The 20,918-nt window shown below is 46.3% G+C and overlaps 8 protein-coding genes across 8 annotated transcripts; 3 read left to right on the top strand and 5 right to left on the bottom strand.

Moving 5' to 3' along the window:
* Positions 1-90: 90 nt before the first annotated feature.
* AGABI2DRAFT_191838 (hypothetical protein) lies at positions 91-2,495 on the bottom strand. The gene is made up of 12 exons (XM_006460008.1): positions 2,252-2,495; positions 1,677-2,199; positions 1,572-1,620; positions 1,467-1,518; positions 1,280-1,415; positions 1,184-1,229; positions 1,023-1,133; positions 912-972; positions 636-862; positions 476-584; positions 344-417; positions 91-288 (listed from the first exon to the last, which is right to left on the bottom strand). Exons 1-12 carry the CDS (start codon positions 2,388-2,390, stop codon positions 211-213), a joined length of 1,605 nt encoding a protein of 534 aa, XP_006460071.1. The 5' UTR covers positions 2,391-2,495; the 3' UTR covers positions 91-210.
* Positions 2,496-4,180: 1,685 nt separating this feature from the next.
* On the top strand, positions 4,181-4,736 carry AGABI2DRAFT_43852 (hypothetical protein; the record flags this gene model as incomplete). Its single annotated transcript, XM_006459657.1, has 4 exons — positions 4,181-4,211; positions 4,265-4,411; positions 4,466-4,515; positions 4,575-4,736. Coding segments are annotated over 4 exons (390 nt in total), but the record flags the coding sequence as incomplete, so codon positions are not given.
* A 518-nt stretch (positions 4,737-5,254) lies between these two features.
* Positions 5,255-6,063, top strand: AGABI2DRAFT_191836 (hypothetical protein; the record flags this gene model as incomplete). The annotated part of the gene is made up of 3 exons (XM_006460007.1): positions 5,255-5,408; positions 5,477-5,690; positions 5,750-6,063. Coding segments are annotated over 3 exons (623 nt in total), but the record flags the coding sequence as incomplete, so codon positions are not given.
* A 75-nt stretch (positions 6,064-6,138) lies between these two features.
* On the bottom strand, positions 6,139-7,650 carry AGABI2DRAFT_191835 (hypothetical protein). The gene is made up of 8 exons (XM_006460006.1): positions 7,601-7,650; positions 7,472-7,547; positions 7,310-7,413; positions 7,038-7,242; positions 6,909-6,986; positions 6,700-6,855; positions 6,444-6,645; positions 6,139-6,397 (listed from the first exon to the last, which is right to left on the bottom strand). Exons 1-8 carry the CDS (start codon positions 7,630-7,632, stop codon positions 6,252-6,254), a joined length of 999 nt encoding a protein of 332 aa, XP_006460069.1. The 5' UTR covers positions 7,633-7,650; the 3' UTR covers positions 6,139-6,251.
* A 327-nt stretch (positions 7,651-7,977) lies between these two features.
* On the top strand, positions 7,978-11,416 carry AGABI2DRAFT_191834 (hypothetical protein). The gene is made up of 14 exons (XM_006460005.1): positions 7,978-8,289; positions 8,346-8,585; positions 8,641-9,031; positions 9,084-9,251; positions 9,301-9,499; positions 9,550-9,735; positions 9,784-9,947; positions 10,000-10,080; positions 10,130-10,249; positions 10,301-10,419; positions 10,475-10,541; positions 10,592-10,729; positions 10,782-11,288; positions 11,347-11,416. The coding sequence occupies exons 1-14, from the start codon at positions 8,033-8,035 to the stop codon at positions 11,398-11,400; spliced, it is 2,691 nt and encodes an 896-aa protein (XP_006460068.1). The 5' UTR covers positions 7,978-8,032; the 3' UTR covers positions 11,401-11,416.
* A 274-nt stretch (positions 11,417-11,690) lies between these two features.
* On the bottom strand, positions 11,691-12,618 carry AGABI2DRAFT_191833 (hypothetical protein). The gene is made up of 5 exons (XM_006460004.1): positions 12,513-12,618; positions 12,375-12,463; positions 12,170-12,326; positions 12,065-12,089; positions 11,691-12,000 (listed from the first exon to the last, which is right to left on the bottom strand). Exons 1-5 carry the CDS (start codon positions 12,596-12,598, stop codon positions 11,797-11,799), a joined length of 561 nt encoding a protein of 186 aa, XP_006460067.1. The 5' UTR covers positions 12,599-12,618; the 3' UTR covers positions 11,691-11,796.
* Positions 12,619-12,666: 48 nt separating this feature from the next.
* AGABI2DRAFT_191832 (hypothetical protein) lies at positions 12,667-13,462 on the bottom strand. The gene is made up of 3 exons (XM_006460003.1): positions 13,207-13,462; positions 13,068-13,154; positions 12,667-13,013 (listed from the first exon to the last, which is right to left on the bottom strand). The coding sequence occupies exons 1-3, from the start codon at positions 13,386-13,388 to the stop codon at positions 12,851-12,853; spliced, it is 432 nt and encodes a 143-aa protein (XP_006460066.1). The 5' UTR covers positions 13,389-13,462; the 3' UTR covers positions 12,667-12,850.
* A 1,829-nt stretch (positions 13,463-15,291) lies between these two features.
* AGABI2DRAFT_202715 (hypothetical protein) lies at positions 15,292-19,666 on the bottom strand. The gene is made up of 21 exons (XM_006460002.1): positions 19,611-19,666; positions 19,346-19,559; positions 19,253-19,283; positions 19,082-19,200; positions 19,003-19,022; positions 18,856-18,955; positions 18,721-18,806; positions 18,648-18,664; positions 18,257-18,591; positions 18,066-18,198; positions 17,967-18,003; positions 17,762-17,913; positions 17,553-17,684; positions 17,216-17,428; positions 17,085-17,163; positions 16,955-17,029; positions 16,848-16,896; positions 16,744-16,787; positions 16,572-16,689; positions 16,083-16,519; positions 15,292-16,024 (listed from the first exon to the last, which is right to left on the bottom strand). Exons 2-21 carry the CDS (start codon positions 19,511-19,513, stop codon positions 15,766-15,768), a joined length of 2,604 nt encoding a protein of 867 aa, XP_006460065.1. The 5' UTR covers positions 19,514-19,559; positions 19,611-19,666; the 3' UTR covers positions 15,292-15,765.
* Between the last annotated feature and the right edge of the window lie 1,252 nt (positions 19,667-20,918).

The following is a 20,918-nucleotide window of genomic DNA, read 5'->3' as shown; positions in this document are numbered from 1 at the left end:
TATTTGCTGGGCAAGGGCACACCTTTACCAGCTGTTCCACCGCATAGTTCATACGACGACAACGTGGTAGCAGTGGGTTAGGCCAGATCAGGAAAACGCAACATTTACGTAGGACTGGGTACAGGGTTATTAAGAACATGCATGGAAATACAACAAGCTGTCTATGGACCGCATGAACGCGTTCGGAAGGCGTAATCAATGACGATCACTTCACAGCCGATCTTCACCATAGAAGAACTTCTCCAACACTGCGGCCATAGTGCCAATGGCTTTCTTGAGGACAGGTAGCTGCGGAGAAGAAAGGTGTCAGCAAAATGTTTGGATGATATCTATTCTCACCAACCTCTGCGTTGCTAAAACTGAGCCGCAGGTGACCAGGACTATCATCGCCATAGCCGTCGGCGCTGAAGATGGAACCTGCAAATCGGTTCCTATAGTACCTGCGTTGAAATTTGAAAGTGTTGAAGACGCTCACCAGGTGCAACCAAGATACCAGCATCTACAAACTTTTTGAGAAGCTGTAGCTCAAGGTCTTTTTTACCAGACTGGCTAGAAGATGGGTGGGCCTGAAAATTGACTTGAATCTGTATTATCTCTTTAAGCAATGAAAAATCCTCGTTGACTCAATAGCTCACCCAGAGAAACATCCCGGAAGTCGGAGGCATAAAACTTATAACCGGAAAGAAATCATCCGTGCCCATAAAGTTTTCCTGCCAACGTTTTGAATAGGTGGATTCCTCGCGTCTGATATAGCCATCGTAAGTAGTCTGATGACCATTAACTGTCGAAGCCTTGAGCTCAAAAGATTCCGCGAAGCAATCGATACAAAAGTCCCTTCGTTTCCGATACTGTCCCCTCAAGCCTGGGTATGATTAGTTTGAGAGTCCCGTGAACAAAGACGATGAACTTGCCCCTTAGCCAACGTATATAGCCTTCTATTCCCCATTTCATCAACAATGCTGCGACAAGTGCCTAAGCACAATCAACATGATGTAAGCGATGATGAGTGATTATGGTTTCACCTGCGAGAACCCACACGCTGCCTGAACACTGGTTTCACCTTGCCTCTCGAATCGTTCGCGGAAGAGGGGATTACATGTAAACCAACCTAGTCGACATCCGGGTGCAACAGTCTGTATGACAATCAGCAGGACACGTCTCTGAGGCTACCTATGAATTGTACCTTTGAAAAACTGTCCAACCTCACAACACGGCCTTGATAATCAATGCTTTCCGAAGTGAGGCTCGTCGTATGAAACAGCAGTTGGAGGAAACATACCTGACATAGCTTGGAACGAGGGATGAGATGAAGGCGTCGTTAGATAACTCTTTGCTCTCTACAGGTCGCACTTGTGGTAGGTGATATTGCCCTTCTTGAAGAAAATAATACGGGTCGTCTTCAACAATGACTATGTCTGAGCCGGGATGTCAGATCTAGGAATAAGTACGATTTCATGTTCACCGACCATATTCTACGCAAATGTCGTATATCCGTTTCTTTCGTTCTATGCTCATAGTCTGGTGATATAACGTCTTGGCATACACTCTGAAGCATGAACTTCAGTACTCACGGATCCTGTCGGATTCTGACCCACAGGAATCGTATACATTACGCGAGGCCTAACCACGTATTAACGTTTAACCTCAGCACACAAAATAGGTGATCAGCAACAAACCTTGGAGCTCCCCGTTCGTTTTCGTCCCAGCTTGAGAGTGTCTCTAAGAGAGCATCACTTCTCATACCACCTTCATCTGCCGCAACTGATACAGCCGTTATTCCAAGAGGGCGAGATGCAGCCATAGCGGAAGGGTAGGTCCATTCACATGCAAGAATTACGTCTCCAGGGTCGCAGAGCGTCATGACGGCTCTGCCCCATCCGTCCGTATTTCCACTATGAATCAATATAGTCCAATCTCTGTATGCTGGCTTATAAATTCGGTGTACGATTTCTCGTATGATACCCTGTAATTCTGGTTGCCCGGAGGAAAGGCCATACTGAAGACTTTCTGCGAGGCTGAGATCACCAGCTTGCTTGGCATACCTTTTAATGTTGATTTCGTCACGACCTTTTCCGAAGAAATGTGCAATACGCGAAAAGAGAGAAAGCGTTGTGGCAGGTGAATCCGTCGGGAAAACGTCCTTGGAATACACAGTCGCAGATATTTTGTCGAAGGGGAAAAAATCAGGATGAGGAAGTCCTAGTCCCAAAGACAATGAATATTTGTTATTGTGGGTTAGGGTGATTGTTACCGCCAGCAATGGAAAGAAGGTCATCCCGTCCAAGATATTGTTGAAGATCCTTGAGGGGCGATATTTCTCGAGCCCGTGCCACCTCGGATAGATGATGAGAGAGGTCAATGGCGTCTGGTAACTTCATATCATAGGCCATGGCGATATACTCATTTTCGTATGTCAGTTCAGTTTAAATATACTATCGGCCTGGGAATGAACAACCAACAGTGGATTGATTCTATTAGGGAGTAGAGCAAAGGCACATGTTCAGGCCTCAGAGCTCTGGGAATAGACGGCAGCGAAGATAGGGCGGCAGCGAAGATGAATAGCCAAAGCAGAGCTCAAGACACTGTAGCAATATGCCTTCAATCGACGCCTGCAGATTCAAATCGTATGTTGATAGTAACTAGTCCAGGTCTTAGTGCATTCCGGGCAAACATTGCCGAATGGCGGATTAGCTAGAATAACAGGATCCGAGGCACGGCTGTCTGCATATAAATACATCCGCGAGAAGGAAGGGCTGTGGGGTATGTGGATAAGAACCGGGGTCCCCAATGTTCGTGTGGTCAATGGCATGTGATTGATTGATCTAGAAGAACATGCCTCATCTTTTACATTTTCACTGGCAATGCAGTATGTCAAGGCTTATATCGAGGTGAACTCAGCCTTAGTAGTATCAACAGACTATGAGGTTCTTCGTTAAGAAGCTTAAGTCATTTTCATTTGGACAAGTAGTATTCTCTCTTGGGAGTATCATGGTGATAATGAGAGAGAAACAACCAAAATAACTGCCGACGTGCTGAGTAATTTTCTGGAGTCTAACGATCGGCATAAACAAGCACTTGTGCATCAGGAGTGATATGTAAGGTTGGTGAAAAGAAACAGACAAATGATACGGTATCAAAAAATAAAGAAGAGTAAGGACAGAATTTCATGTGCAAAGGTATAGAAGATTTATGACCACAACCAGTCAACCAAAGACAGGGTAGTTTTCCTTCCACACATTGAGTCAGACTTCGGCCGCTCGTTACGTCGCTTCTGGATCGGGTGCGGGACGGCATCACGACAGGAATTGATCACTGATGTGGTTGCAAGGCCATGTCAGTTGAGTGTGGTATAACATCAAAGAAACGGATGCATACCCGAAGGGAGGTCGAAATGCATCCAAACAAGAAGCGCGATGGATGCGAGCGCACGAAGGTCGCCTCGACGCTGGGAGGCATTGAGCGAAACCTGTTTAGATTTGAATATTGAACATTGAGACTATGGGCAAACGTGAGGGTAAAGAGAGCATTTACAGCTTGCTTTTGTACTGGCTGATGGTGAGGGATCTGGTCAGAGTCTGGGGAATGCGGGCCTGAGAATCCCTTTTATACGATGGTATTATCTATCTGATTTCCTCTGGTTTAGTCATTTTGGCCCAAGAAGGGAACTCAAAACCCACGCGAAGAAAAACCAGAGTGATAAATGACGTGATATAGGCGGTTCGAACTTCGATACCATGCAGCTATGTCATTGCAACCAAGAATATGTGACGAACCGTACCAAACTGGCCTGCAAAGACAAAAGAAGCATCGAGCCGGAATGGAAAGTTACACGATACGTATCAGCTGTGAAGACAACATCCAAAAACATCAATCTGTGCTCGAGCACTGAAGTACTGATGCCAAATACGGACAGGCGCATACCCGATCTGGATTAGGGCCGGCCTGACGCGTGACTGAAGTAATATTTGGTGTAAACGGCTGACAACAGCGACAACCATCACCGTTTCACGAAACCGTCATCTTCTTTTTGGAGGAGGCAGAGTCGTTTAGTGGCTAGTCGGAAGCGGGTGAAGCGAGGTGAGCTTTAACTCACTTCAAATCTGAATACAGCACTTTCTCATATCTTCTTTCCGATTATAATCAGATCAGAAGTTAGGTTTTGAGTATGGCGTATCAATTTTCTAGAAAAGGTTGCTTCAAGTGTGGTAATCGTATGTGCTGTTCGATCTATTCAATTCACGAGAAACTAAAGATCTTCGTCTAGTGGGTCACATTGCCGAGAATTGTTCTTCCGAGCAACGCTTATGCTACAACTGCCGACAGGCTGGGCATGAGTCCTCTGCATGTCCCTCCCCTCGCACTGTTGCTACAAAGCAATGCTATTCATGTGGCGGAGTTGGTCATATTCAAGGTAGCTCGAAATTCCGTTTGTATGCTCGTTCAATTGGCTAACTCTTTCTTATAGCCGAGTGTCCCAGCTTGAGAGTCCAGCAAGGTGGTAATCAAAAATGCTATGTAAGCAACAAGTTTGACAAGTTTGAGGATGTGGCGGTTGATTACAATGTATTCATAAGAATTGTGGCCGTTTTGGACATTTCGCGCGTTCCTGCACCAGTGGTTCAGGCGGAGGCGCTGGTTTTGCCTCTCGTGCTCCACCACCTGGCCGGGGTCTCAACACGTCGACCTTACCTCCAGTGAAGTGTTATCGATGCGGGGGACCTAACCATATGGCGAAGTAAGCACCTTTTTCCCATCTTTGTCCTGTTTGTAATATGTTGACCTTCGTTTTCAAGGGATTGCCTTGCTGCCCCTGGTACTACGGCAACCGACTCTGTGCCCACAGGCCCTTCAGTCAACAAGCCAAAGACCTGTTACAAGTGCCAGCAAGAGGGCCATGTAAGGCACTCGGTTCTATCTACGTATACTTCATAGTACTCACACTCAATCACATTTCAGATTGCCCGGGATTGCCCCGAAAATGCCGAGTTTGTTGGGTAGATAATCGAAATCTGTGTGTCACGTACCCTATCTGTTGACCATCGTCTTGTGCCTTTTGTCGCATCTAATGTGATTCGCTGAAATTGCGATTCTCTCCTGCTTCGACGCAGAGCATGTCAAAACAAGATGTATCGGTTAAAATACGAAATTTTGAGGCTTGACTGGTATTCGTACACACTTTCTCCGTAAGGGTAAATATATACATACAGAGTCAACAGGCTCGCGGCTGGAAGGTTTTGGACTTACTTGTTTTGAACCATGTTCGTCCGTCCCGTCGCTCGAATACGATTACCTCGATACCAGACGCACGCGTCAAGACGTTCTCTTTTTGGCCTTCCCGATCCTTCTTTTATGTCACCCTTTATCACTACCTCAGAAACTCAGAAATACAATGAACGCAGAGTTCTTCCGTGTGTAGGTGGCCAGGCCACCCTTCCATACTGGCAACATACAGATACTAATTCACCGGCGTCTGCAGATATTCCCCAAGACAGCTGTATGATGTCGTATCAAACGTCTCTACATATCCTCAATTTGTCCCATTTTGCACCGGCTCTCACATTCTCAGACCCCTAATCCCGGAACCAGGCTCAGAACGGTTTTCCATGGAGGCTGAGTTGACTGTGGGATTCTTATCCTTTAAGGAGAGCTACGTCAGCAAGGTGACTTGTCTACCATATGAGTCCGTGGAGGTCAGCACATCCTGTCTTCGACCAAAAGTACCCTTTCTGATGCCCCCGTCGCCTTCTAGGCGGTTGCTTCTTCAGCCACTAGCCTCTTTAAGACTCTAACAACTACTTGGAGATTCCAACCCGTCTCATCGTATCCGTCTGCGAGAATCGATGGGGAAGAATATGGTCGTACTCTCGTGATACTGGATCTAGCCTACGCCTTCACAAACCCTTTACACGCTAGTGTTTCGGCAGCGTTTTTTGGTCAGATATCAAAGCTCATGATCCAAGCTTTTGAGAATCGGTGTCAGTCTATCTACGGACCTGGTGAATAACAACAACCTGGCAAGAATATTGGAGACCTTTGAAACAACATTTTCCGCAAATTGCTGGTCAAAATTGTGCTACTCCATATCGGAAAAGTTTTGGATTGGGATATTTAGGCCTTAAACTTTTGGATACTGGTTAATTCGGGCTCATAGCGATGGTCATAATTAAAGTCTTCTTTACAAATGATTGTTTTCATTCCAAGATTTAAATTACCTTCCACCACCACCTACTACCCACCATCGCCAACCTGAGCTACAATGATGCCTTTCCGGCTGGTCGGATGTCAAAACCGAGTCGAGGAAAATGAACATGAAATATCCCTATCTGGCCTTGCACTTGAATGATTACTTCCTCCACATTGAGGGCAACTAATTTCCCCGAGGTAGGGAAATTACGGGCTTGGAAAGCTGGTCAGCTAATGTCAACGATTAGGACGAGAATTACCTGTGTCCTCCGGAGCCACAGTGACTATATCATTCTCCTTCAAACCTAAACGATCAGCCTCCATGGTATTAAAACCAGCAGCGGATAACGGCTCGTGAGACGAAGTAGCAATCAGATCTCCCGCATCCCTTCCTTGCAGTTTGCGAGGTGCTGCTTGGCCATTCTTTTTCTTCTCGATCCAGGCCGATAGTCGTGAAAGCCACTGCATGTATTCTCGTTGAGAATGCTGCTTGCGAACCACGCAGCCAACTCTCACCTGGCAAGTCACTGGAGCTGTATCATAGATACTCTTTACGCCAGGGAATTTGCTGACCCAAGCTAGATAGAAGTGGACTGTAAGATCAGCCAGGCCAGGTGATTCAGTATCGAACAGCCACTCGCGGCCATCCCTGAGTTGTTCTTCGACTAACACCTGAAACACATCATCGATCGCGATATACGGACTACACACGAATTAAACCATACAAGATGTGCAGCAAACTTGCTCATGTTCCGTGGGCGATTAGCTTCCATGACCTTCACATCCAACGGTGCGCTCATGAACTGGACATGCAATTAATCAAGGCACAGTTTCGACGCTTTACAGAAACTTACGCTCTTCCTGTCCTCGACGAAGGCTGCGGGAAACTTGGTCCATGGTAACAACGAGGCTCCGATGCCAAAGAGCTCGTCAACATAATATTTGGAAAATGCTTTGACGAGGCCTGTGTCTGGGTTTCCCCCATCTTTCCTGCGCGGAAATAGCGTTGGATACCCTGCCGAAGTGGGGAAGAGGCGTTCCAGCGCGGAAACAATCAAGCTGGGCTCGGTAATGTCAGGCCTTCATATTTGATAGGCATCGCTTCGTGCCTTTGTAGGAAACATGCCTTGTATCACAATAAATATCATTGCCGATTGCGAGGATCGGAATCCGGCGATATGTTATCCCGAGCACATCGGTAATTTCAGGACGTGGTAGGGTGGGCGACACCTAAAACATTAGGATTCAGTTGAGTGCGAGGTGAGAGCAGTGCAGTGCGAATACTTGCATCAACCTGGAAGTGAGGGATCCCCTTGAGCAGAAGGGTATTATCTACCCTATGGGAATAAGGCGATGCATCATAGCTTGATGATACATAGGATAAATTAGGCGAAATACAGTCTAAGTGAAGCCTCACCGATAGAGAATCACCGGGGGAGACGCGGCCATGTCGAGGTTAGAAGCCTTAAGCACCGCCTGAGAACCTGATATTTATCGCCGCCTGTTGGAATCATGGGCTGTGGTGAAAAAGGCCGGTCCGGGCCGCCATCACCACAATTTTCGGCCGTTTTGAACATATGCCATGTCGCAAATGCTCTCAATCGCGCTGACTTCAGAAGTGTTGTGGCCTGGGTCTGCGGCGCACGACGACACGATGCTCTACTGCGCAGCCCGCTGAGGATGACGATAGTGAGTTTGTTCGCTGGCAATGAAGTACGTGCAAGGCACAGCCACGTGCAGGTCATCAATGCCCCGTTTCCGCTGTGCTAAAAACGAACAGTCTCGCTGTTCGTAACCATAACCACCTCCTTTTTCATCTTCTCCCCCAGCAGTTTTTCTGCCCGACACCATGGGTGATTTTAAGCCCTCGCCGAACAGCTCCCAGACCAGAATCGACAACTATGGTGACCCTTTTGCTGATCGCCCTCGCCAAACACAATTCGTTGAGCCTGAACGTCCATACGGATCTTCTGCTTCAGCGCGCCCATTCGAGAGCTCGGCCTCTCTTCCTCAAGATCTGGGCGGAGGTTTTGACGATGAGGAGTATGTTGAAAAGCTACCCTTGAACACCGGTGGCAACTTTGCTGGTGGCTTTTATCCCCCTGGGTACGTAACGGATACATCAGGTCCACCCTAATGGAATCTTGACTTGTCAACTGTAGTCCTGTAGATCCCTCTGCATATGGAGATTCACATATCCATCCTGGCAGACCTTCTTCTGTCGTTTCTACATCTACCAATGGTGTCGACAGTGCATGGCGGCGACGCCAGACCATCAAGCGAGGTGTTACACGTAAAGTCAAGCTCACCCAAGGCAACTTCATCGCTGAGTACCCGGTCCCAACACCTATTTTGAATGCCGTGGAAGACAAGTGGAAGTCGACCAACAAAACCGAATTCTCGTAAGTGGCCCCTGTTCTTAGCTGGCCGTATTGTTCATTCAACATTCTTGTACAGTCACATGAGGTACACTGCGGCGACTGTTGACCCTGACGAGTTTAGTGAGGAGAATGGCTGGTCTCTCCGCACCAAGATGTATAACCGTGACACCGAGATTCTCATTGCCGTCACGTCCTACAATGAGGACAAGACTCTCTATGCCCGCACGCTTCATGGTGTGATGCTCAACATCCGTGACATTTGCAAGACCAAGCAGTCAAAATACTGGCGGAGGCATGCCGAGGAAGGCACTCCTGGATGGCAAAAAATAACTGTGGCTCTCATCGTTGATGGCCTCGAGCCTATGGATAAGACTGTCCTCGATATTCTCGCTACGATTGGAGTCTACCAGGATGGTGTTATGAAGAAACAGGTTGACGGCAAGGATACTGTTGCCCACATATTCGAAGTAAACACTCCTTCTCATCGTCCGTTTTATACCAATTGATTGTCCAATATAGTATACCACTCAGTTATCGGTTGATGCGACACCACAACTCGTTCTGCCACGGGCCGAAGACCCGAATAACCTAGTTCCTGTTCAAATCATTTTTGTCCTCAAGGCCCAAAATCAAAAGAAAATCAATTCCCACCGCTGGCTCTTCAATGCCATAGGTCGGATGTTAAATGTGCGTATATCAGCGCTCTGCGCATTGCCGTCTTGACAACATTGTGTAGCCTGAGATATGTGTTCTCATTGATGCCGGTACTAAGCCTGGTCACAAATCCATCTATTACCTTTGGGAGGCATTTTACAATGATCCACATCTTGGAGGTTGCTGTGGTGAGATTCATGCCATGATCAAAGGTGGAAAGAAACTTTTGAACCCCCTCGTTGCTGCACAAAACTTCGAATACAAAATGTCCAATATTCTTGGTGAGTACACCCTCCTAATACGATGGCTTGGATGCTGAAATAGTGTGCAGACAAACCACTCGAAAGCAGCTTTGGTTACGTCTCGGTTCTTCCTGGTGCATTCTCAGCGTATCGTTTCCAAGCTATCACTGGTTGTCCCCTCGAACAATATTTCCACGGAGATCACTCCCTGGCTGACCGTCTTGGTCCCAAGGGTATATATGGCATGAATATCTTTACAAAAAACATGTTCTTGGGTACGGATTTTTCATGACCTTCAATTAGCTCATCTGACCTTGCTGTAGCTGAGGACCGCATTTTGTGCTTCGAACTTGTTGCTAAAGCTAAAGATCGGTGGACCTTGACATATGTCAAACCCAGCAAGGCTGAAACCGATGTTCCAGAGTCTGCTGCCGAGCTAATTGGTCAACGGCGTCGTTGGTTGAATGGTTCTTTTGCTGCTTCTGTTGTAAGAATATTATTTGTTTTAGTTCATCTGTTGCTAAGGAACGTTTTTCCAGTATGCTCTAGTCAATTTTTTCAAACTCTATCGGTCTGGGCATGGTATTATCCGCATGTTCTTCCTCCATATTCAGGGTCTAGTAAGTCCAAAGCTATCCGCTTTTCTGTTATTATTGACCTTTGTTCCAGTACAACGTCTTCTCCCTCATTTTCTCATGGTTTGCTTTGGCCAATATGTGGCTTACTTTCAGTATAATCATCGACCTTGTTCCCTCTCAGGGAATCGTCATCTTTGGCACTGAGACAGTCGTGAGTATCCGTGGTTGATTACCATTTGGCTTGACTAATGCAAATTTTCAGACTCACTGGGTGAATTTGTCCTTCAAGTGGCTTTATCTCTCGTTCCTTGCCTTACAGTTTATCCTGGCACTTGGTAATCGACCGAAAGGAGAGCGAATGGCATACGTGGCTACTCTATGGTATTCCTGTCCATCGTGCATATGTGGCTCCTCATTCTGACGATGACGTTTGTAGGGTCTATGGCTTCCTTGCGGTGTATCTCTTAGTTTGTTCTTTCGCGCTCACCATTAAAGCGTTCAAGGTCAGTTATCACGATGTTTGCGTCTTGTAAACAGGCTAAGACAAGTTCAGAATATTCCGAACGAATTGTCGTTTGAAGGCAAGAGTGCAGGCGAAATTGTTCTCCAGTTTTTCGAACCTCCCGTTGGTGCCCTGATCGCCGCCATGATATCAACTTACGGTATCTACCTGGTCGCTTCATTCCTATACGTGAGTTTCTTGTTATCCGTCGCAATCAGGGGACGTCTTGACGGTTTGTCAGCGTGATCCCTGGCACATGTTCTCTAGTTTCCTCCAATACCTCTGCCTTGCCCCCAGCTTCACCAACGTTCTCAACGTGTATGCCTTCTGCAACTTGCACGATGTCTCCTGGGGTACCAAAGGCAGTGATAAAGCGGAAGCACTACCATCAGTCTCTTCCTCCAAGACTAAGGGTGCCGATATGGCCGTTGTCGAGGACACCACAAAAATCCAGGAAGATGTCGATGCTGCCTTTAAGGAAACCGTTACTCGGGCTATCACTAAGATTGAGAGCAAGGAAGTCGTCGAGAAGCCCACGATGGATGACCAAAACAAGACTTTCCGAACCCGCCTCGTCTCATTATGGATGCTCTCTAATGCGACATTGGCAATTGCCATTGAGAACATCAGTGGTCTACCTAGCAAAGATCCCTCAGTGGACGCCGATACGTTACAAAAAAGGCAGAGCACCTACTTCGCCATAATATTGTACTCTACTTTTGGTCTGGCTATGGTTCGTTTCATTGGGGTGAGTATTTTGTCAATTTCTTACCATTCCTACCATGTATTGACCTGGGATTTTTCAGTGCTTGTTTTACTTCTTCAAACGTAACTTGTTTAGGTGCTGCCGCAAGAACTAGACTTTTTCAAGTTGTGAACGGACATGACTCTTCTTTTTGATTTCTGCCATTAGAATGCACGGCAGAGCTTCTACTATCACTTACGACGGACTTTACTATACAAATGCTTCTTTTCTTGATGAGCAGGTTCCTCTTGTTCTTGTCCCCTCATTTTCGTAAATATCTAGTTTGCGTGGAACATCTATGTCACGTTGGGACGGTGACTACAGTCATATTTCACGTTACTTCAGGAATAATAACAATAATAATGGTGTCATTTAATGGGTGTCATTCTAGAATCGAACACTTTTCGCTGCTGTTTGTCGCAGATGAACAAATGATTTGAAAGATAATGAATTTATTACAGTCCAAAACCGTGATTAGGTGAGAAACGAAATGAAACCGTTCAGCAGAGCCTCAAGAATACATTCCAGAAAATTCATTTCGTCTGTCATCGTCATTGCCCGCATTGGTTCGTGCCGAGTTTGAGAAAAGACGGTGGAAACTTGTGTTTGAGAACAGGTCGTCGGGCCATGACTCTGACTCCGGTTCTTGAGCCGGTGGTGCAGACTGATCTCCCGGTTCTGCGAGGCTTTTGCGGCACATAGGACACGTCTGTTTCTATTGTCAAACAGACGAGGTGAGAAATCAAAGCGAAGGATCATATGTAAATACAAATACTTACACCAGTCTTTATCCATTTCACGATGCTGTTGTAAAAGAAAGTCAGCATTAAGCGAAATTACGAAAGATAGGGGGGTCGCAGTTTAATGAAGAAAGGACACGTAACTCGCGTCTACAAAAGATGTGTCCGCACTGCCAAGGTTGGCTCAATCTCGTCACACCAAGTTCTCCAGAATAAATCGCAGGAGACTCCATTGCACTCGCGGTCTCTTCTTCTGCAAGGATAGCGAGCAAAGGTTGCATACAGATGCTGCACGCTGAGTCTGATGGAGAAATTAATGCGATGGATTCGACAGATTTTCGAAGCGTACCGGTGTGACCCAGTTTCTCAAGTTCCTTTTCAGAAACGGCAGGTAGTGCCTCTAAAAGAGTGACAATATGTTCCTGATTTTGACCTAGCCTAGGGAATAGTGTGGGGCGAATTTGGCGACGACAAGTCATGCACGTACTCCTGGGATGAAAATCGTTGCAACGACTCTGTAATGATGTCATGAAACCTTTCTAATTCATCTTGTTGAAGCATGTTCATGTTCATGGCGCAGGTGGACTTGAAGCTTGAAGAACAGTATGAGTTTAGTGATCGTTGAGAGTGACGCAAGCATATGAACGTGGGAACTCGATCGTGATTGATTGGAAAGATCGTACAAGAAAGCTTACAACAACATCGATAGCAGGGACAAAACGAACTTAGACTTAAACATACATGGAAATCGGATGAAGAGTGAAGAAGCGGAACCGGCCGTGGAGAGTCTATTATAATGTAGGAGAGCAGGGATGTGTGAGAGAATTAAAAGGGATTCTCATCGTCTATTTTCATCCCTTGCGGTTGGTCTTGTGTGACTGGTTCATCTTTCGAAGCGTCAGACATCTCGTCGTCGTCGTTGCTATCGTTCACGGAATTGGATTCAATGTTCTCCTTTTGAGCAAAGAGTTGGACTGGTTTGGCACCCCTGGATCACTGGTCAGACTCGGGCAACAACACAATTGATATCAAGAAAACTCGCTTTGAGAACTGTTTCTTCTTGGCTGCATTGAGTTTCTGTGAGACGGGTGTCATGAGGTTGTCGGTGGGTGACACAAAGTTAGGGTTACTAGTGCACAGTTATTGGCCTATAGCACGACGAAATCAAGTCCGATACTTACTGTGTCTTGGCAAATTTCTTTGCGAGGAGAGCCTTTGCACCCATACCGGGAGCTTGGTATGCGAGATTCGCATTTCCGAGTGGGGCTTGCGGCACAACGACCTGGGCAGCTTGAGAGGGGTTGTGAAGAGGCTGGATAGGAGTGCCGAGGGGAGATTCGCCAGGAGTAGTGGTTGCCGACATGGTTGTGAATGAAGCGAGTGCAGCTGTTGTCGTTGGGGAGATTCAAGTGCCGCGAACCGTGAACGAGATGCAATTTCCATTTCTGGACGCGTCGCAATTGAACTTGATCATGTGATCCTGGCGGGTTGCAAGGCAAGGCACGCCTTCCCCATTCTCTAGGCTAAGCTGAATGCGCCGGGTTTTCTTTCCCCCGTGCTCGGAGTTGAACATTCAACGTTTCAACGTTCATCACTGACTTCGGAAGTGTCTGCTTCGAAGTACTCACTAGGCTGATCACTGCGCTATCTTTACCATGCAACCTTCATCAAAATAGGCTTGCTATACATAGCATATGCATTGTGCAATGTGCAAGACATAATCTTATGGAATCCGCGGCTGAGGGACGGCTTGCCAAGCAGTTGAGATATTCCAGGGATGTTCACATGGCAAACTATCTCTTTACGTTTAACAAATCTTGTTGTTTCAACTTTCATCCCCCTCCTCAAACAGCCCTTTTAACCCTGCTATTGCTTCCCATCAACAACCTCAGAGATTCGTTAACATTACTCCAATTCATTTGCATCGTCAGGGTCTCCGAGTTGCGAGCGCTTATGGTCTTGTCGTATCATGGCAATACTAACAGCCAGGTCTGCCGACCTGTGTTTGTCAAGGTCTTGACGGGTTCTGAGCGAGCCCTGCCATTTTACCAATTGACTGATCGTGATCCTCTGATGGTGGTTACATACTAATACATACCTATCCCTTGCCTGCTCGCGGCTAACAATTGTGTCAAGCGGGCTAACCACGAAAAAGACATAGAATATGATCGTTACCGGTAGGAACCCCGGATGTTCTGTCGCAGCGAGAAACACATTTTTTTTACAAAGATTACCGACTAGGCGCTGAAACACAAAGCAATCTGGGAGAACGAAATATCTCGACAAATTCGGAGCATAAAAAATCAGGTGAATAAGACTAGCCTCGTGTACATGAACGCCCTAGGAAGGAATATATCGACTCGGATTCCCAGCTCATTTTTAGTCCCCGACTACTCGATCTACCCCCACATTACCCCCATATTCTCCACGCCTTTTCATCCAGGGTTAGTCACCTATTCCTTACTACGTCCCGCCTTTTAAACAGCACCTCACACCTGATTTACAGCTTTCCCTCGAGCCCCTCTTAAATTTCGTCCCTCATGTCTCGTACAAATATCCTCAGGAAAAAACGCATCGTTGTTCTTGGCTCCCGCTCTGTTGGTACGTTATAAATCTCAGCGTATTTCTGTTTCTTACCTCTTCTCGCTTTTCTCAGGAAAATCCGCCCTTATCCTCCAATACCTTGAAAACCAGTTCGTCGAAAACTATTATCCCACCATCGAGGGCTCCTTTCAACGGTGCATTAAATACAATGGCACTGAATACGACTGCGAGATAATCGATACCGCGGGCCAAGTAAGTCAGATTGCCTCGTGTCCCCATACCCCCCGCCCTGATCAAGCAACGCGTACATCAATCATCAAGGATGAATATTCCCTAGTCAACGCGAAACATACTATTGGAACGCATGGCTATATCTTTGTCTACTCTGTGGCGTCCCGCAATTCTTTTGATGTGGTGAAAGTGTTGTATGATAGAGTTCTTGACTTTTCCGGATTTCAACAAGTCCCTTGTGTGATCGTCGGGTCCAAATCAGACTTGGACCAGTTGTGAATATCTCCTTTGTATTTGTCTTGACAAACCGCTGACTTCCCTTCCAGCCGTCAAATTGATTCAAGCGAAGCTCAACAGTTTGCTCAGCTAAATAACGCTGCCTGGATAGAAACTAGCGCGAAGAAAAACGTCAACGTTGGTGAGCACCAAGTCTGCCCAACTATGATCGTTGATCCTGATTTTCGTACAGCTCAAGTATTCGAGCATTGTCTCGCCGAAATTGAAAAGCGTTCAACCCAAAACGCTACCTTCAACTCACCCCCACCGACGAGTAATCGTAGCTGTATTATCATGTAGCTCCGTACGTGCTTTGATCTCCGCCATCTCCATTGCTCACGATTCCGCCGGCTGCATGGCGCATGATCGCTCCTCTTCACATCTCTTCACGCTTCCGCCGTTTAGACTTGGCTTCTAGCAACCCTCTATCCCCAAACTATCTGATCACGTTGTCCAAAGATGCCTCTTACGCTAATTGGTACCTTCCATCTTCCATTGTCGTGCTTTCAAGTGCCTGTATGTTTGTAATCTTTTATGTTCCTGATACCTCTGTTGTTTTGATTTGCCATATGTATATTTAGTCGGGCATACTGGTCCTCAGCATATTAGATACAGTAGCATAGTAGCAAGTATTCTTTATCTGAAGTTTCGAACACATGATGTTGCTCGGTTCTTTTTGTTAGCCTTCTTTATGCAGTCCCATCACCCAAAAACCTAGCCTTGACTTCCCTCCCTTTCAGTCCGACAGCGCGAATGATTTGAGGATCCCCCGGTGCGAGGTCAATGGCCTGATCAGACCACTTGACATCCTCGCCGTCTACGTCCAGGACGATGCCCTTGATTGGCTTCAGAGCTGAGAGGGTAACGGTCTCACCATCTCGACCAACGGTAATACCAAGACCGACGTCTTTCACCGATGGGAACTTGACGAACTTGAATGGTTCGGGCCTAAATTCGGTGTCAAATTAAAATCTCAAATGCCAAGTTAAAAGAAAAACTTCCGCACCAATTGGAGTATCTGCCCAATACGTCCTCGTTGTCTCCTAGGAGCCGAGCAGAAAATATAACAGTTCTTGCTGCTTCGCTCTTCTTCGTGCGTACAGGAAGCCCAGGGGCACCACCTTTGTAGATCTCCGTGCTGGAATTGGGTGCTAATACGACCTCCTTTGTCCAGCCTTCAATCCAATCCGAGTGTAAATCGAAAGCCGTGAGCTCAAGCCTGGCCTTCTTTTCTTCTAATGTGCTATTCGTTCCCCATATTTCAAGCACTGTTTCAATCTTAAAGAACGCGGCAGTTCTGTCGTCGTCAAACTTTTGATATTCTTTTCGGGTCATGCCCACTGTATATGGCCGCAATTCACGAGCGATGGCGAAATAGGCTGGTTTCGGTCGTAGGAAATAGTCGACGATGGCCCATGATGTTACCGGCCAACAATCATTCAACTAGACAGAGACAACATGGGTGACTGAAACCGGACCAGATCGACATGCTTACCTGCCACACAAGTGCACCAGCGGTGTACTCACGACCAGGACCGCGCCAATTGCGTCTCCAGAGTCGGTAGGCCGATGCCAGAGTCTCTGCCTGCATCACCTGGGTGTAAAAAATGTAGCTGCATGTGTAACGGAGCTCAGTTTCAGAATGTGCGACTGATTAACATGTCTACCTTTCCATATCGAATGCATGTCTAAAGTTCTCCACGAGGTAGAGCTAGTGGTTTATCGTTATCTACTCACAGGCCATAAAGTTTATGTGACCTTCCAAGCTTACCTCAAGGCGACGTTCAAAACCATCGGCTTTATTATGATTGTTGCATACACTGTGATCAACGTCATTAAGTATGACACAGCCGAGCCGAAGTCGAATGAAGCACCAACCGAGACTGAGGGAAACGCTCACTAACGTCTCCTCCAAGCCAGTTGTCGACTGTCCGAACGTTGGGATAGCCTTGCCTGAAAGGTGCATCAGTTCTATATTCTAAATTTGACTGACCCTATTCATACTGACATTCCAAATTCGGAGACGAAGCGTCCAGCTAATATATCCCAATTGTGCCACGGTTCTTGCGACCCATGCCACACGTTCCCTGCCATTGGATTAATGCTGAAACTTGGGGAAATGCAATTGGTGTGGCATACATTGATGAATATCACCGAATTTCGGATCCGTCGTCACCTTACCATGCCCGCTATAAGGAGAGGCACGATGATAGTAGGTATCAGTGAGCGCCTGAACCACCTCCGGAAGGACGCGCTCGTAAATATAGCGGGCTGGGAAGTTGGTATCACGGAAATCACTGGTCTCATCAGCATAATCGAGTTCAAGGTTCAATGATTCCGCGAGTTGGTAGTCTAAGTATGATTGTCTTCACACTCAAATAAACCTGCAATATTGATAAATATCACACCTTCGTTGTTTCCAGCTGCAAAACTTCATTTCAATATAACGTTTACCATCAGAAGGCAGTTAACTGACCATAAATCACCACAGAAGGGTGGTGTCGCAATCTTTTGACATTTTGGACGGCTTCTTCTCTTACGGACTCGACGAACGAGTCATAAGCAGGATATTGGCCGCAACCAAACATGAAATCTTGCCAGACGAGGACTGGTTGAAATCAGATATCCGTCTTCCGTTAAGAATAACGCGAAATCTTACGACCGAGTTCTATGAAGAGTTAGCACAGCTAATCCACATAGCCAAAAGATGAGACTTGCCATCGCAGCTTTCATAAAAGGAATCATGTTCATAAATACCTCCGCCCCAAACGCGAATCATATTCTGGTTTCCATCAACAGCGAGCTGTAACCAATCTCTATATCTCTTGGGGGTGACGCTGAATATGGTCCAGTCAAGATGCATGTACCACAAAGTGTAGAGCATCCTTACGCGGTAAGGAAAGAGTCAGCGGGAATCCAGTTCGATCCTTTAAAGCAAGTCAAGAGGAGCTGCAGAGCGAAAATCAAAGCTGACACGCAAGAGACATACCACCGCAAAAAATTCGAATGTTGTTGATCTCAAACAAGAACGTCAAACCTTCTTGATCAACCAGTTTTTTCTCGACGATGCGAACGCGACGGAAGCCAATAGTCTGGGTTTTCGAGTCAACGACGTCGCCATGCTGTTGGGAGCAATCATTCAAAGTTTCAAACATGTTAGTATTTGAACTGACTCCATACCTCATCTGTGAACTTGATTGATGCAGTATACAAGGATTGTTTTCCATACCCAATGGGGTACCAGAGGCTCAATTTTCCAGGTGGAAATGCTAATGAAACTTTAGCCTGGCCAGAATCAGTCGCGGTAGGAGAAATTGATGCCGTCGCAGCTCCGTCTGGTCCACTGAGGCTGAAAACCATGAACCCAGATTTCTTCTCAGCAAACGTGACATCAGCCGAAAGATTTACGCTGAGATCTTCGTTGACCCTTGCTCGGATATCAACATCGACAATTCTATTTGTGTAGGCTTCGAATGTGATGGGTTTCCATGGGCCGACCGTCATCAGAATTGGGCCTATATATATATGACGATGAATGGGAGGAGCCAAACAACTGGTGGGAAAGACCAACCCCAGTCCCATCCGTAGCTGCCAAAGGACCATATTCAGAATGATAGTGGAAATAAGACAGATAATTAACCGACTTATATTGAGCTTTGCGGACATGCAGACGGCTAGAATCCCCGTTCCAAAGATTGAACTTCCCATGTTGTTTCTCGGTGTCGCGACCCTTGTCTTTGTTCAGCCACAGCTTGCTTCATAATTTGGCATGGAACTACCTTCAGAAAGGCACTCTCAAAATGAATAACGAGTTCGTTTAGACCGATCGTCAACCGGTCTTTGACGGCAACGCGATGCTCGATAAATTGATTCGATGTTCTACCCACCCCCTGAGTATGAGGGATATTTGAGAAAGAAAGGCATACTTCAAGATATCATGACCATTCTGTCGATAAAAATGAGCAACCACTGGCGATTTTAAAAAGGTTGTAATGTCAAACAGACCAAAGTCACGGCTGCGAATGTGTCCAGACCTCCAAATACGAGGTCTAGGTGCGGAAAGTCCAGTTCTTCTCGTGTCACGTCGAAGTTAATTCTGAATGCCCACTCCGCTTCTCCGACCCCTGTTCCAATCTTTGTTATTCCCCAAAGGTATGAGACGGTGCAGTCACTCACATTGAACGTCCCATTCATGTAAGCCGATGAACTGATGACATTTGAAACATGTCAACATCGAGACGAACTTTGCACGCCTAACTCATAACTCACTGGATCGGGTATTCTGCCAAGTTTCAGGAGTTCAACGTGAACGGTCGTTGGGAAATTAGACACTTTTAGCCATTCTCCATCCTTCGTACCCTGTCCCCCGCCAACTTGAGTAAAAGACCAATCCTCTAATGAACGAGAGACCGCGAATTTGTTGCCAGTAGTCACCATTGTCACACCAGGAGTGAAGCTTGAAGGTGAAGAAGGAAGAATGTCGCTATCGATAAAATCAGATTGACAAGTATGCTGGTAAACCTCAGAGCCTTGCTCTTTTCGTCGCGTCGGCTTCCCACTCAGAACGTCATATGAGAGACGATTTCTCCGATAATCGTCCTGGTGAGAATTTGCATCCATGCAGATGATGTCACTATAAATATTTTCGTAAATCGATAAATATAACGCCACCGCTTTGCATCAGCAAAACGGACCAAAGTCTGTAAGGTGATACAAAGTTAGGTAAGGTCTACAATTATCCCACAATGACCACCAGGCCAAACCAACCCAAGTTAAATCGACAATCATGTTAAGTAGATTACAAACATAACAATTAAATGTAGGACATTACATTATTACAGGTGACCGAGCGACAAAATATTGAGTTGCCCGCTTTCTACTGTGCGGGCTGTTGAACGTGCGATCACACCACTACTGCAGCCCGAGCCAGCGCATACGGGAGTCGAACCCGCTGCCTCTTGACCGAGCTGCGTTAGGCGCTTAGACCACTGAGCCATAGCGTTTAATTAATACTACAACCAATATATATTATATATAGTATTTATCTAGGTTAGGACTTAGTCAATCCTCCCACACACCTCAATCTCACTTAATATCACCTACATTGACATCGTTCGCGATCGAAAGGTGGCTTACTCGAGAAAACTAGCAAGTTCTACTTAGTTACCTACCCCTCAATGTAATAAACATGTATTGTAATACAAACGAGGGTAATCCCCCTACAAAACTGGTGGCAAGTATGTATACTTCTTAAAATGCTTGTAATCTTGTCACGAAATAATAGATAATCATTTATTCCTCTACCATAATTGTATTGTGATTCTAGTCACTCGAAAATGATTATATGGCTATGTAATCATCCTACATGTATGTAAGGTCTACAAGGCTAAACCATCTTTGAACTGGTTTGCTGATGTGGAACATACCTGTCCACGTCTTAGCTACGCGTGCTTTCCGAAAGTCGCTGGAAATCAATCAAATTACTTTGCAGGGTCGTTCTGTAGGCGATTCCAAGTCTTCCTTTCCTCACTCGACGTCTTCGAGCGGCTCAGTGACTCCCGCATTATCGCTGAACTTGAAACACTGAGCGACCCGGGGGCACTGCTATCCCGATCTCTAACATATGATACTTCTGGTTTTCTAAACCTTTCATTCCCGAGCAGATGATAGACGCATTGGTTTACTGAGGGATGGGAGTGTTCCGGACAAGTTCTATGAGATAGTGCGGGTCATGTCCGACCCAACAAGCATGAAGATGATGGGTTGTACCAACATGGATAAACTATGCGAGTTGCTGCGGTAAGTATACTAGTCACCAAAAGTGAGCAATGATATCCTTGAC

The sequence above is a fragment of the Agaricus bisporus genome, assembly GCF_000300575.1.
Source record: "Agaricus bisporus var. bisporus H97 unplaced genomic scaffold AGABI2scaffold_4, whole genome shotgun sequence".
Classification (NCBI taxonomy): domain Eukaryota; kingdom Fungi; phylum Basidiomycota; class Agaricomycetes; order Agaricales; family Agaricaceae; genus Agaricus; species Agaricus bisporus.
The sequence above is the reverse complement of the archived record's forward strand: the minus strand, read 5'-3'. Positions and strand labels throughout refer to the sequence as shown.

Excerpts from the sequence above, each read along its gene's own strand:
- AGABI2DRAFT_191834 (XM_006460005.1), top strand. The coding sequence starts at position 8,033 with ATGGGTGATTTTAAGCCCTCGCCGAACAGCTCCCAGACCAGAATCGAC. Across the intron at positions 9,736-9,783 it reads TACAAAAAACATGTTCTTGG|CTGAGGACCGCATTTTGTGC; the intron begins GTACGGATTTTT and ends ACCTTGCTGTAG. Across the intron at positions 10,730-10,781 it reads TGGTCGCTTCATTCCTATAC|CGTGATCCCTGGCACATGTT; the intron begins GTGAGTTTCTTG and ends ACGGTTTGTCAG.
- AGABI2DRAFT_191838 (XM_006460008.1), bottom strand. The coding sequence starts at position 2,390 with ATGGCCTATGATATGAAGTTACCAGACGCCATTGACCTCTCTCATCAT. Across the intron at positions 1,519-1,571 it reads GTCAGAATCCGACAGGATCC|ACTATGAGCATAGAACGAAA; the intron begins GTGAGTACTGAA and ends TTATATCACCAG. Across the intron at positions 1,230-1,279 it reads CTCGTTCCAAGCTATGTCAG|CATTGATTATCAAGGCCGTG; the intron begins GTATGTTTCCTC and ends CACTTCGGAAAG.
- AGABI2DRAFT_191835 (XM_006460006.1), bottom strand. The coding sequence starts at position 7,632 with ATGGCCGCGTCTCCCCCGGTGATTCTCTATCG. Across the intron at positions 7,548-7,600 it reads CCCCCGGTGATTCTCTATCG|CTATGATGCATCGCCTTATT; the intron begins GTGAGGCTTCAC and ends TGTATCATCAAG. Across the intron at positions 6,987-7,037 it reads TCGTCGAGGACAGGAAGAGC|TTCATGAGCGCACCGTTGGA; the intron begins GTAAGTTTCTGT and ends TTGCATGTCCAG.
- AGABI2DRAFT_202715 (XM_006460002.1), bottom strand. The coding sequence starts at position 19,513 with ATGGTGACTACTGGCAACAAATTCGCGGTCTCTCGTTCATTAGAGGAT. Across the intron at positions 18,807-18,855 it reads TTGAGAGTGCCTTTCTGAAG|GGTCGCGACACCGAGAAACA; the intron begins GTAGTTCCATGC and ends AACAAAGACAAG. Across the intron at positions 16,520-16,571 it reads CTGGTGCACTTGTGTGGCAG|TTGAATGATTGTTGGCCGGT; the intron begins GTAAGCATGTCG and ends GTCTCTGTCTAG.
- AGABI2DRAFT_191832 (XM_006460003.1), bottom strand. The coding sequence starts at position 13,388 with ATGTCGGCAACCACTACTCCTGGCGAATCTCCCCTCGGCACTCCTATC. Across the intron at positions 13,155-13,206 it reads AAGAAATTTGCCAAGACACA|TAACCCTAACTTTGTGTCAC; the intron begins GTAAGTATCGGA and ends ACTGTGCACTAG. Across the intron at positions 13,014-13,067 it reads AAGAAGAAACAGTTCTCAAA|GGGTGCCAAACCAGTCCAAC; the intron begins GCGAGTTTTCTT and ends CCAGTGATCCAG.
- AGABI2DRAFT_191833 (XM_006460004.1), bottom strand. The coding sequence starts at position 12,598 with ATGAACATGAACATGCTTCAACAAGATGAATTAGAAAGGTTTCATGAC. Across the intron at positions 12,090-12,169 it reads CACATCTTTTGTAGACGCGA|CATCGTGAAATGGATAAAGA; the intron begins GTTACGTGTCCT and ends CTTTTACAACAG. Across the intron at positions 12,001-12,064 it reads TGAAATGGATAAAGACTGGT|AAACAGACGTGTCCTATGTG; the intron begins GTAAGTATTTGT and ends GTTTGACAATAG.